The sequence below is a fragment of the Lagenorhynchus albirostris genome, chromosome 8 (genome assembly GCF_949774975.1).
Source record: "Lagenorhynchus albirostris chromosome 8, mLagAlb1.1, whole genome shotgun sequence".
Taxonomy (NCBI): Eukaryota; Metazoa; Chordata; class Mammalia; order Artiodactyla; family Delphinidae; genus Lagenorhynchus; species Lagenorhynchus albirostris.
Window position 1 is genome coordinate 75,648,988 of NC_083102.1, and position 13,542 is coordinate 75,662,529.

At 41.2% G+C, this 13,542-nt stretch overlaps 1 protein-coding gene across 4 annotated transcripts in view; it reads left to right on the top strand.

Moving 5' to 3' along the window:
- Window positions 1–13,542, top strand: part of ABCB1 (ATP binding cassette subfamily B member 1) — a 106,427-nt gene that overhangs the window by 22,438 nt on the left and 70,447 nt on the right. For 3 of the 4 annotated variants that reach the window (XM_060157181.1, XM_060157182.1, XM_060157179.1), the window contains exons 5-7: window positions 6,496–6,547; window positions 9,400–9,591; window positions 10,013–10,184. In XM_060157181.1, coding sequence (XP_060013164.1) covers window positions 6,496–6,547; window positions 9,400–9,591; window positions 10,013–10,184 — 416 coding nt within the window. The remainder of the gene's footprint in view (window positions 1–6,495; window positions 6,548–9,399; window positions 9,592–10,012; window positions 10,185–13,542) is intronic. The other variant, XM_060157180.1, reaches the window with a different exon arrangement.

Consider the following 13,542-nt stretch of genomic DNA (forward strand, 5'->3'; position numbering starts at 1 on the left):
TGACAGAATATTTAGAAGTATAGTGTTTTGTGTGGCAGCTTATTTATTTAATTATTTTTAAAATTATTGATTTCTTTCTTTGGCTGCCCCAGGTCTTAGTTGTGGCACGTGGGATCTTTGTTGCTGCGTGCGGGATCTTTAGTTGCCGCACGTGGGATCTTTAGTTGTGGTGTGCAGGATCTTTTAGTTGTGACATGCAGGCTCTTAGTTGCGGCATGCATGTGGAATCTAGTTCCCTGGCCAGGGATTGAACCCTGGGCCCCCTGCATTGGGAGTGTGGAGTCTTAACCATCAGGGAAGTCCCAGTGTGGTAGTTTATTTTTAAGTCTGAGTTAAAACTTAAAATATGACTAGTTTTTCTGGAATAGTAGTAGTAGTGTAGTATGGTCAGATTTTTTTTGTTTTTTTTGGTTAGTATTGGGGAAATGTTTCTTCGAGCCAAAAAGTAGATTAGTTAGAATGTACTCTCTACAATATATTATAAAAGTCAGCAAAAAAAAAATGAAGATAGACAACACCTGACCCATTATAGGTGCTTAAGAAGTGCGATGAATAAATGAAAGACGGAATCACAGAATTCTGTAGGTGAAAAAGAGCCTAGAAAATTATCTGGCCCAAACCCATAATTTGATAGATGTAGAAACCAATGCTCAGGAAGTTGAGACAAAGTGACCAGAATGGAACTGCTTGTTCGTGGACAGAGCTGAGTTCCTGGGTCAGGAATCCTGCCTTTTATTCTGGTATTTTTCCCACTCTACTTGTGGTTTCAAACTCTGCCTAAAATTGAAGCAAACGCTAGTACTTTCCACTTGGTCTTTTCTCTCCCTAAGGTGCCATCCTGTAGACTTACGTATTGGTATATCAGGCAGGTCAGCCCCAAGGCACAGCTCTTCAGGCCAGTGTGAAAGCAGCACACGTGAGGTGACTGTGGCTCCCAGAGTCACCTCTGTCACGTGCAGTCAGCTCAACCACACTGTCAGGCAAGTGTCAGAGGGATTGATCTAGGCAGAAGGTCCAAATTCCGATTGCTTGTGTGTTTTTTTTTTAATTGGGGTATAATTGCTTTACTATGTTGTGTTCGTTTCTGCTGTACAGTGCCGTGAATCAGCTCTATGTATACATACGGCCCCTCCCTCTTGTATCTCCCTCCCGTCCCACCCACCTAGGTCGTCACAGAGCACGGAGCTGAGTTTCCTGTGCTTTATAGCATGTTCCTGCTAGCTATCTACTTTACATATGATAGTGTATATATGTCAGTCCTAATCCTCTTGCTTGTGTTTGATGGAGTTTCCTGCACAAGACTGGGAAAACTGGAATCCTAGCATTCTTGAGCTAGAATGGACCTTGAAGACCATTGAAAGCAGTGGTTTACTAATGTCTTTAATCAGGGAGTCCCTGGGTGTAAATTACATCTGTCATGGATGCTTGCCAGGTAAAACAGCAAGTTTGCGGCATGCGGGATCTTTTAGTTGCAGCATGCAGACTTCTTAGTTGCGGCATGTGAACTCTTAGTTGCGGCATGCATGAGGGATCTAGTTCCCCTACCAGGGATCGAACCTGGGCCCCTTGCATTGGGAGCGTGGAGTCTTACCCACTGGGCCACCAAGGAAGTCCCTTACTTGGTTTTAGAAAAGGCTTTCCTTACCCCAGGTAGTAGGGTAGTGGTCTGTTGTATCTCTGTTTAATTCTACAACACATGAGACGCATATACAAAATAAGAGAATGGTTGGTTGGAATATTTTCATAAATGGTCTGCATGTGTGGTAGCTCTGTGAAACCTTTGTACATCTTTGGGACAAGCTTGCATACAGCAGATAGAGCAGGGTGTGCACCGAGAGTACAAAGATAAATGTACCCTCCTGTTCTCTAGGAGGTCACACCAATGGGAGTGGAAGGAGGAGATGGCTATAAACTATGGTATGTCTATTCTAGTGTTGATTTAGTAAATTGAATCGTGTGTCAGTTACTCTGGAATCTTGTCAGTCACCCTCTTTGGGGGTAAGCCACTTGGAAGGAGGTCATATTGAGCTCATTCATGGAGGAGAGGTCTTTTCCAGGAGCGAGATCGTGGTGAAAGGGTAGAGAGAGGGGAACGAATAAAGGCTTGGAGGAGGAAAGCTGTCATCACTTCTCTACTGCCTCTCGTCTTAGTATGTGAAAAGTAGTTTTTAGTCTAAAAGGGCGGAGCTTAGTCTCATGAAATTTAAGCAAAATATTTTGTCGTGTCCAGTTTCCTCTCTAGTCCCCAAGGGCAAAGGCTTCAGGAACACAACAGTCAAGCAGAGACTTGGGCACTGTTTTCTTTTATGCTGCAGCTTCCCCGACCCCGACCCCGAGATGGTGACTGTGCAATTCCCTGGCTGCTGGGATGTGGTGAAAGGTGTGGGGTTAAAAGTCATCTGGAAAGTCGTCGTGTGACTTATTGTGGTAAGATTACAAAGGGACCAATAGGACATGTGATGGATCCTGGACTTTATCCTTCGTGCAGTGGACTGTCATTGAAGGTTATTAACAGAAGCAACATAATTATATTCTTGTTCCCAAAGATAAAATCTGGTGGCAATGTAAAGATCTGATTGGAGTAGAAAGACCAGTTAGGAGGCTTTTGTTAGAGCAGAGGTAAGAGATGATGGAGACCTGAACCAGAGCACTAGCCATGAGGACGCAGAGCATTTTAGTGGCTTAAGGACAGATGCAGGAGTCACTGAAGCTGCAGAAGTGGTCGAGGTCATCCTGGGAGTGAGCATAAAATTCTGGGAAACACCAGCATGGAGAGAGGAGGGAGAGCATGAGGAACCGGTGAATGAGACCGAGAGAGGGATCAGAGTGGCGGGAGAACCAGGAGAATGAGGTTCTGGTATGTGGGCCTCTCACTGTTGTGGCCTCTCCCGTTGCGGAGCACAGGCTCCGGACGCGCAGTCTCAGCGGCCATGGCTCACGGGCCCAGCCGCTCCGCGGCATGTGGGATCCTCCCGGACCGGGGCTCGAACCCACGTCCCCTGCATCAGCAGGCGGACTCTCAACCACTGCGCCACCAGGGAAGCCCCAACCAAGTATTTTATTAAAATAAAAGCTACACTGAAATGTTTGCCTTTTCTTGTTGGGGGAGTGGGGATAAATTAGGAGGTTGGGATTAACATACACGCACTACTGTATGTAAAATAGATAACCAACAAGGACCTACTGTATAGCACAGGGAACTCTTCTCAATATTCTGTAATAACCTATATGGGAAAAGAAGTACATATATATATATATATATAAATATATATATGAATCACTGTGCTGTATACCTGAAACTAATACAACATTGTAAATCAACTATACTTTAATTAAAAAAAAAAGATTTGGTTTTAGGATAAAAAAATTTTGGCTTTTCTCTACTGATCATTTGGCTGATATTGTTATACAGCCAGAGAGCTTCTGGATTTTCTCACTGAAAAATAATAATAATCTTTGGATACTTTACCAGTATTCTTCTTTATAACGGTTGATCTGGGCAGTAGCCCTTTGAGATCCATACAGGTAAAAAGTTATTGGGCTATATGATCTCTAAAGTCATTTTAGCCTCAAAGTTTTGGTTTTCTGGAAAAAAATGCCTCAGGATAAGAATTTTATGAGAAGCTCATAGAGGAAAGAAAAATCTCTGGGCCAGAGAGCTCTTAATTAATAAAAGTTGATAGGAGGAAAAGAAAAGTTGATTGGAGGGAGTTTAAAGAACATATCTTTATTTCATTCTTTGGTGAGTAGAGATCATCTCTGTCAGAGGACTTGAATGCTCCATTTTTTAATTTACTGGTGCACTTTGACACCACCGAAGCACAAATAAAAGGTACTTGGTGCAAGAGTTGGTTTCTGATGACTGAAATTATTTATATATATATATACACACACACACTGAGAGAGAGAGAGAGAGAATATTGTACACATAAACATAAAGGACTCAGTTTTGACCTTGAACATAATTTTTACTTTCTGAGCTGAATAAATGTGATGGTAGACCTAGAAGCCACCATTGCCAAAGAATGTTTGTTCAAATTCTCCTGGTCCCTTATCTCTAGAATTGAGAAACTGGTAGTAGCAATGAGTAGAAAACAGATATTTAGTTAGACTTGAAAATTTGTCTTGATTTGGTTGTGATACACACTATTGACATTTCCTGCCTAGATCATCTGCAATGAGATCTTCTGAGACTGATGTGGAGAAAAATCCTCACCCAGCTATCAATATTTAATATCCTGTTTTATCTTTGAAAATATGGAGCAGAAGCAATATCATAACTGATTAGAAATTTATCTGTACACTTATTCCAGTTGACATAAAGTGGAAGCTGTCGAGTTTCTCTGCTGCATGTTTTGCTACATCTCTGCATCTCTCTATGACTTCCTACTTTCTCTCTTACTCCTAAATGTAGCCTTCCGTGGGGTGCTGTGCTTGGTTGTCATTTCCTCCCTACCTGCCATCCTGTCCTCACAGGTGAGAAGAGATGGCTTTTTTCTTTCTTGAATTTAGCTATGACCTCTAAGATGTGAGACTCCTACATCTTAAGACCTAACTCTGTCTAGAACTGGAGGGCCACAGTTTGAATACTTACTGGACATCTTCAGTAGAATGTCCCAGGTACCACAGAATAAAGATCTTCAGAACTGAACTAATAAACTGCTCACATCTGCCCAGATCTCATCTTTTTGCTGACTTCTTATGTCCCACCACGACATCACCCTTGTCCCGATGCTTAAACTCAAGGTCTTGGTCTTTTTTTTTAATTGTTACTCTTGCTACTTCTGTTCCATTGGTTGCTAGAGCCTGTAACTTCTCACTCTCTAGATCTTATGGGTACTTTCCTTCTGTCCTATTCTCATTTCCACCCTCTTTCCTTACTTAATTGCAGTAGCTCCATCTGTCAGTCTCCCCTGTTCCAGTTAAACTTACACATTTCTGGTAGCTAAGTCATCCTAGACCAAACCTCTACTCTTGTCCTTTTCTGCTCAAAACCAGGGAATGCTTACTAGTTTTTATACACCATACCTGTGGGGCCTAGATTATCTTTCAACCATATATCCATCTCCTTCCATCCACACAACACACCCACACCCCTGCCAAAGCGGCTTATTCATTCTTCAAACATGTGCTGAACTTTTGTCCATGTTGTTCCCTTTGCCAGAAGAACTTTTCTTCCTCTTCCTGCACCTGTCAAAATCACACTCATCTGACCCAGGCTGTCTCGCGTTATACTGTAACTTTTGAAATAACTACAAGATTTATAGTGTGCCTCCCTATTGATCCAGCCATCTTGATTATGAAAACTTACCCTGCAAAAATATTCACCGTATTTAATATATATGCACAGGTTTAATGCAGCATTGCTTGTAAAAGTAAGATATTGGAAGCAACTGAAATAGATGCAACTTGGAAAAAATAAAGATATACATATATACACACATACTGACATGGAAAATCGGCCAGAGTGTGGACTGTGATTCTGCCTTTTAAAATAAGCATGTATGTGTATGTGTATGTGTATACTTGCATACAGAAAAGAAAATCTGAAAAAAATTCACCCCAGAATAATGAACAGTGGCTAGTGCGTGCATGTGTGTGTGTGTGTGTGTGTGTGTGTGTGTGTGTGTGTGTGTGTATTTAGGCAGGGGTGTTAAAGTTTTAATGTACCTTGTCCCAAAACGTTAACATTTGCTAATAATGCACGATGAGCTGACTGGTATTTATGACATTTTTCTTTGTATTTTTTATATATATATATTTTTTAGCAATTCTTTTATTTATATTTATTTATTTAGTTGCGGCTCCCTGGCTCCTTAGTTGCGGCAGGTGGGCTCCTTAGTTGTGGCTCACCAGCTCCATAGTTGTGGCAGGTGGGCTCCTTAGTTGAGGCTCGCTGGCTCCTTAGTTGTGGCTCACAGGCTCCTTAGCTGTGGCATGTGAACTCTTAGTTGTGGCATGCATGTGGGATCTAGTTCCCTGACCAGGGATTGAACCCGGGCCCCCTGCGTTGGGAGCTCAGAGTCTTAACCGCTGCACCACCAGGGAAGTCCCTGTATTTTATATTTTTAAACTAAAAATAAAAACTGGAGAAATGCTGTGTTCTATTTGAAATACTAAGTGCTTTACTGTCAAGTCTGCACTGATATTTATCAGGACAAAGCGCCTAGAAAAGATTTTTCTCTATGTCATCTTGCAGTGCTATTGCATAAAATATTTTAATCCAGGGACACTAGTATTTCTGCTGACAGACTCCTTAATCAGTGTGGCTTTCTTCTTGCAAATAAGCTTCAGTGAATTTAGTGTGTGTGTGGTAGTAAATCTTTTACTACACAGCTGGTAGTAAAAGATTTGAATGGATGCCGTGGTGCTTACACATAATTGAAATTAAATCAGTTTGACCTATTTTTGTGTAAATTGTTAAGTGACACAAGTTTGATTCATTTTTAATGGAAAACAAAGAGATATAACGGTATATGCTTTGTGGTGATCTAGGTTTTCTGGACAGTACGTATTTCGGCGAAAAGCTGGAGGAGGAAATGACCACGTAAGTAGATGTTTTCCTTACTATTGCTAAGCATTTCAGTCTCAGTCCAGTTGTAGCAATGTTTAAAATTTTGCGTTATTATAATAAAGATTCAAAGTTTTGAGGAGAGCAACATCATTGTTTCTAGGAGGATACAATGTAGGATATTTTTTTTAAAGAAAATAATTTGCTGCATAAGATGTGCTAAAGTTAAGGTTAAGCCTGGATTGGACTGATGTATGCATTGGTAAATATAGAATATCATCTACAGGGAAATTAGAGGAGTTCAAAGTGGCCTTATTTAAAATGCAGTTAAATTAGGAATCACATTATTTGCAATGGCTTTGTAATTATTAGTTTGATTCCTGGATATTTTTAGTCATGATATCATGAGATCAGTCAACAGGATTTTTTTTTGTAACACAGCATCTAATTCTAATATATGAAACAAGGCATCCCAGAATAACTATAGTCCTTTTAACCTTAAGTCACCTTGGGGAGGCTTTCATTAATGATTTACTTATCTTGAAGTTTGCTCTTAGAACAGCTTATAAAACATGTCCAAAGGTATTACTTGGTGATTCAGAAGATAATGATTCCACATTATCCTATAAATGGTTCTGTAGATTTGAGGAAAATGGAGATATTTGACCATATTTTGAAAGATGAGAATTACTTCCAAATATTCCTATAGAGAGGCATTTTTAAAATATTGATGAAAAACAGAATGTCTTGTAATCATTTTATAAATGCTTAAGCACAGGTGTATTTTGAGTAAACATAGACTGACGGCCTACAATACATTAATTTATTGTCAAAGCATGCATTCTACTTCTTAAATGAGGTTTCTTTTTAACTGTCTCGCTATATCATTAACGCTTGGATAATAATTAAATATTGTTATCTATTAACTAAAATTTAGTATTCTAATTACATCTTCCCTGATAAATACATTGTAAATTACCAGGTATAGCTTGGGGAAGATATGTTTACACCAGGTTGCAAACATTGACATCAGCAACTATATGGTTATCACACTGCCATTTTTTAAAATTTAATTTAATTAATTTATTTTTTAACATCTTTATTGGAGTATAATTGCTTTAGAGTGGTGTGTTAGTTTCTGCTTTATAACAAAGTGAATCAGTTATACGTATAAATATGTTCCCATATCTCTTCCCTCTTGCGTCTCCCTCCCTCCCACCCTTCCTATCCCACGCCTCTAGGTGGTCACAAAGCAACGAGCAGATATCCCTGTGCTATGCGGCTGCTTCCCTCTAGCTATCTATTTTACGGTTGGTAGTGTATATATGCCCATGCCACTCTCTCACTTCGTCCCAGCTTACCCTTCCCCTTCCCCATGTCCTCAAGTCCGTTCTCTAGTAGGTCTGTGTCTTTATTCCCGTCTTGCCCCTAGGTTCTTCATGACCTTTTTTTCTTTTTTTTTTTCTTAGATTCCATATATATGTGTTAGCATACGGTATCTGTTTTTCTCTTTCTGACTTACTTCCCTCTGTATGACAGACTAGGTCCATCCACCTCACTACAAATAACTCAGTTTCGTTTCTTTTTCACAATGCCATTCTTATAGCTTCTGTATGGTTTATAGAAGCGTTTTTCTTTGAGGGTGGCCAGTAGTGAACTTTTAAAAACTTTTAAATCCTGTATTTCATTTTAGCATGTTTGTCTTTACCTAAAATGTAAGTGCTTAGTGAAGCACATGAGTTGCTTGCTTTTTTCAGCATGAAGACTCAGATGAGGAAACACACATTTAGCATTTCTAGATGGTCAAGGGTCTGGATTTAGAAGATGCTCATGTTCTTTATTTTTAGAATTTAAACTGGAAGGACTGCTACTTGATTCATTAAGCATTTCAGGATAACTTATGATGGCCAGTTGGGCAGATGATATAAAAATACTTTTCATTTTCAATTGTCTCGTGGCATCTAAGCTCTGCCAGATGAATAACCCAAAAGATCAGGGGACCATTTCCATCTCTTGGTTCCACTTTCTGGCAAATTCTGTCACTTGTTTCCACTCTCCAATGTGCAGAAACCACCCCAAGTGCTCATCAGCTGATACGGAGGTAATCCAACGACGCAGGAGGACAGTGGTAGATTACCTGATGCTGTGACGCTTCAAGGCACCACACAAGTCTTTCACAATAACCGGCATTCTCTGGGTGCTAACTCTGTGCTGGGCATGGGCCCAAGTGTATTCATATGTTACTGTGTAAAAGTTTTTTTTTTTTTAATGGCCGTGCCTCGCGGCATGCGGGATCTTATTTCCCCAGACAGGGATCGAAACCGCGCCCCCTGCAGTGGAAGCGTGGCGTCTTAACTGCTGGACCTCCAGGGAGGTCCCACTGTGTTATAGTTCTTCTCTCCATTTTACCAATCAGAAAACTGAGGCTTAGAAAGGTTAAGCAAGGCTACACAGCAGTTAAGTGAAGAGCGGTGCTTTGAGCCAAAACAGAAACCACAGTCTTTTTTTTTTTTTTTTTGCGGTACGCGGGCCTCTCACTGTTGTGGCCTCTCCCGTTGCGGAGCACAGGCTCCGGACGCGCAGGCTCAGCGGCCATGGCTCACGGGCCCAGCCGCTCCGCGGCATGTGGGATCCTCCCGGACCGGGGCACGAACCCATGTCCCCTGCATCGGCAGGCGGATTCCCAACCACTGTGCCACCAGGGAAGCCCTAGAAACCACACTCTTAAGCATGACACTGTAACAGGGCAGCTGTAGTTGGATGCCGACCAACTCTGCTTATGAAGGAGGTCAAGATAGACAACCAGAAAAGGCAGGGTGAGTGGTCTGTTGTGGGAAGGTGCATTGATGAGAAAGCAGAGCATGTGCAGTTTTCTTGTCGTTTTCCAGGTACGCCTATTATTACAGTGGAATCGGGGCTGGCGTGCTTGTCGCCGCTTACATCCAGGTTTCATTCTGGTGCCTGGCAGCAGGAAGACAAGTATACAAAATTAGAAAACAGTTTTTTCATGCTGTCATGCGGCAGGAGGTAGGCTGGTTTGACGTGCATGACACTGGGGAGCTTAACACCCGGCTCTCAGAGTAAGTACCTGGGTTTATGTCGAACTCCGATGTGCTTCTGACTTTTACAAAATGAAAGAGAAGTCATCAGATCTGTTAGGAGACATTAGTGCATCACTCAGAAGTAATTATGACACGAAATTCCTTCTGAGCCGCAGTCGTGTCTCACGCATCTTTTCCTTCCCAGAACCCTGGCAGGGTATGAGGGGACTTGCATGGCTAGCAATGAATGAGGTGTTGGGCTTGCCAAACTCGAGAAAATCCTCTGGGAGTGTGCATTAGAGCAGCAACATGATGCTTGCTGGGGACGTGACTGTGCAAGATCCTAGATGTACACTAATTTACCCCACGCTGAAACAAACCAAAAAGCCAGCTAGATGCAGGAGAAAAGTTCTGTGTTCACAATTCTGATGTTTATTTCTAACACTGTCTCTTCTTTTAGTGACGTCTCCAAAATTAATGAAGGAATTGGTGACAAAATTGGAATATTCTTTCAGTCAATGGCAACATTCTTCACCGGTTTTACAGTAGGATTTACACAAGGTTGGAAGTTAACCCTTGTGATTTTAGCCGTCAGTCCTGTTCTTGGTCTGTCAGCTGCTATCTGGGCAAAGGTAGGTGAATCCTGTGAATCCAGATCTTATCTTATCTTAACTGTCTCCACTCCCGAAACACCCCATAACTCCATGCCTCGGAAGGCTGTTTTTCTCACTTGATGACCCTGACTCTATATTTGATACTTGGTTTCGAACCTTCTCTTCACGATCAGTGGGAATAAGCAGGTGCAATCTCAGTGAGTCTTATACCTACCAAGGACTCTGTGCTGTCCTTGCCCTGCAGTTATTTGGGGAAGGGATGACAAAGAAAGAAGTAGCTGTCCCATCTCATCCTCTGCCTTCATGTGAAAGGCATGCTCAGCTTTTGGCGAGCTGTGTTCCCTGGTAGGCAGTTCCATATTCATAAGTAGAGATTCAGGAAGAGCTTCAAGTTCAGTGAACAACACATAGGTCCCATTCAATAACCATTATTGATTTGAATGTTTTTGTAGATTTTATTTAATTTGGTAATGATTGAACAGTTTTGTCAGCGTTATAAATGACTGTGTTTATAGATACTTAAATCCCTTGGTGTGAAAACAATTTTTTAAAAAGAGGTATCTTCTAGTCCCATATGCATGTCAATCCAAAGTCTACAGTTCTTTCTCCCAGTCACAAAGGCAGAGCAGTACAAACGGCCCTCCCCACCTCCATACACAGGCCTTTCTCTTTCAAGACTGCGTGTGCTGTTCATTTTAAACTGATTTCATGTAAGAGTGGGTGGCAGTGGAGAGATTGGCCCAGTACGTAATTTCTTAGAGAAGAAGAAAAATTAGAGAAAGCATTACACATTTATGTGGCAAAAGGTCATAAAATAACAGGCCCAACGAGCCAAGCCTAACACAAAATAAATCAGGCTGTAAGTAGTAAGAAATTTAAAAAAACTTAACCCTGTAGGGTGGATATTGTTTTGCTATTGTAAACAATAACTGCTGTGTTTTTAGTATCTACTGTGTCAGGCAAATACATATTTTTCTTTTTTAAAAAACTTATTTTATTGAAGTACACTTAATTTACAATGTGTTAATTTCTGCTGTACAGCAAAGTGATTCAGTTATACATCTATATACATTCTTTTTCATATTTTTCATTATGGTTTATCACAGGATATTGAATATAGTTTCTTGTGTCACACAATAGGACCTTGTTATCCAGATCCCACTTTTTTTTTTTTTGTGGTACGCGGGCCTCTCACTGCTGTGACCTCTCCCGTTGTGGAGCACAGACTCCGGACGCACAGGCTCAGCGGCCATGGCTCACGGGCCCAGCTACTCCACAGCATGTGGGATCTTCCCGGACCGGGGCACGAACCCGTGTCCCCTGCATCGGCAGGCGGACTCTCAACCACTGCGCCACCAGGGAAGCCCAGATCCCACTTTTGAGGTTAAAAAATCCCAGGGAATTTCAGAGAATAAAATAACAACATATTTTAATTTCCCCCAGAATTAGCAGATGTTATGCCTTTTGCAGTATTTAACTGTAATATTTTCTATATATGAAGAAGGAGGTTGTAGAATATTACAGAATATTTTTCCCCTCACTCTATCATATTATCTTTTCTTCTTCCTCAAAGGCATGAAATACATATTTTTCTGAAGTATAGATATTATCTCATTTTATGGAGGAAGAAATTGAAGTTCTGAGAACTCTGTTATTTGTTGCTGAGACTAACACAGTGTTTAAGTGGTGTTCTTGGTGGCTAAATTGTATCTCTGCATTAATCTGTTGAAATATTTGGCAAAAGCTTTTGTGTTAATTGATTTTCTTGTTTACTAGGATATTAAGCAAGTCAGATGGCAGATGCTTCATATCAGTATTTGTTGAAAAACTGTTTTAAAATATATTCACGCTCTAGTTAAGTTACGGGAAAAAGCAGTAAGTTAATCTCTTAATAAGTAATTGTGCATTGCTTCAGATACTATTTCTTTCATAAATGGAGCCCTAGACTTATTGCTGGAGACCTAAGTTCACTCTGCCATAAGCTTTTGGTATGGTTTCAAACAAATTTCTTAAATTATCTGGTTGTCAACCATATTAAAAAAGAAATGTGGCCCAGTTTAGGAAGCTCCTGTGAGCCTGAGGCTCTCTTCTCTAACCCAGAGGCACCAGTGCAAGAATGTAGAACAGGAAGGGACTTCGTCCCAGCAAGCTTCCTACTCCAGGAAGCCTCTTTTGATCTCTGCATGCAACTCTCTAACCCCACCCAGAGACACTGGGTCAGCTAGAGGGCACAGGGAGGGGAAGCTACCATATCCTGCCCCTACAAGAGATACCTGGTGGTCTGACCTTAAGAAATCACTTCCACTCCCTCAGGTAGCAGAAGCAGGGGCCCCAGCAACTCTAGATAAACCATGCTGGCAAAAAATAATACCAGAAAGACTCTGAATGTAAAACTGCTATTGGAACCACAGCTCACAAAAGTAGGTCAAGAATTGCATGCTAAACCCAAACAGGGTAACTGCTTGCTAAAATAAAAGATTTATATAGGACTCAGAGTCTCCTAACATAATAGACAGAATGTCCAGGATATAATAAAAAATCACTTTTGTCATACCAAGAAAGAAAATCACAGCTTGAATGAGCAAAAAACAGTTGACTGACCACTCTTGAGATAATTCATGTGTTAGAATTGTTTGGCATGGATTTTGGAGCAGTCATTATAAAAATGCTTCACTAATCAATTACAAATTCTCCTGAAACAAAAGAAAATAGAAAATAGCAGCAGTGAAAAGTTATGAAAAAAGGACAGAATGAAATTAGAGATCAGAAAGATACAGCAGCAGAAATAAAAGTCATGATGGATGGGCTTAATCTTGTTAAGTGGAGATGACAGGAGAGAATCAGTATACCTGGAGGTAGAACAATAGAATTTACACACACCCCCACCCCCAAACAGGGAAAATGAAAAGAGCCTCAGGCACCTGTTGGACAATAACAAAAGATAGAATATTTGTTACCGTCAGAGTCCCAAAAGAAAGAAAAGTAAGGCTGATGGAGTATTGGAAGAAATAATTCCTGAAAATTTCCAAGATTTGTGAAAGACAAACGTTTAGGTCCAGGACTTCCCTGGTAGCGCAGTGATTAAGAATCTGCCTGCCAATGCAAGGGACACGGGTTCGATTCCTGGTCAGGGAAGATCCCATGTGCTGCGGAGCAACTAAGCTCATGTGCCACAACTACTGAGCCTGTGCTCTAGAGCCCGCGAGCCACCACTACTGAAGCCCGTGCACCTAGAGCCTGTGCTCCACAGCAAGAGAAGCCACTGCAATGAGTAGCCTGCGCACCGAAACGAAGAGTAGCCCCTGCTCGACACAACTAGAGAAAGCCCGCATGCAGCAATGAAGACCCAATGCAGCCAAAAAAAACCAAAAAACCC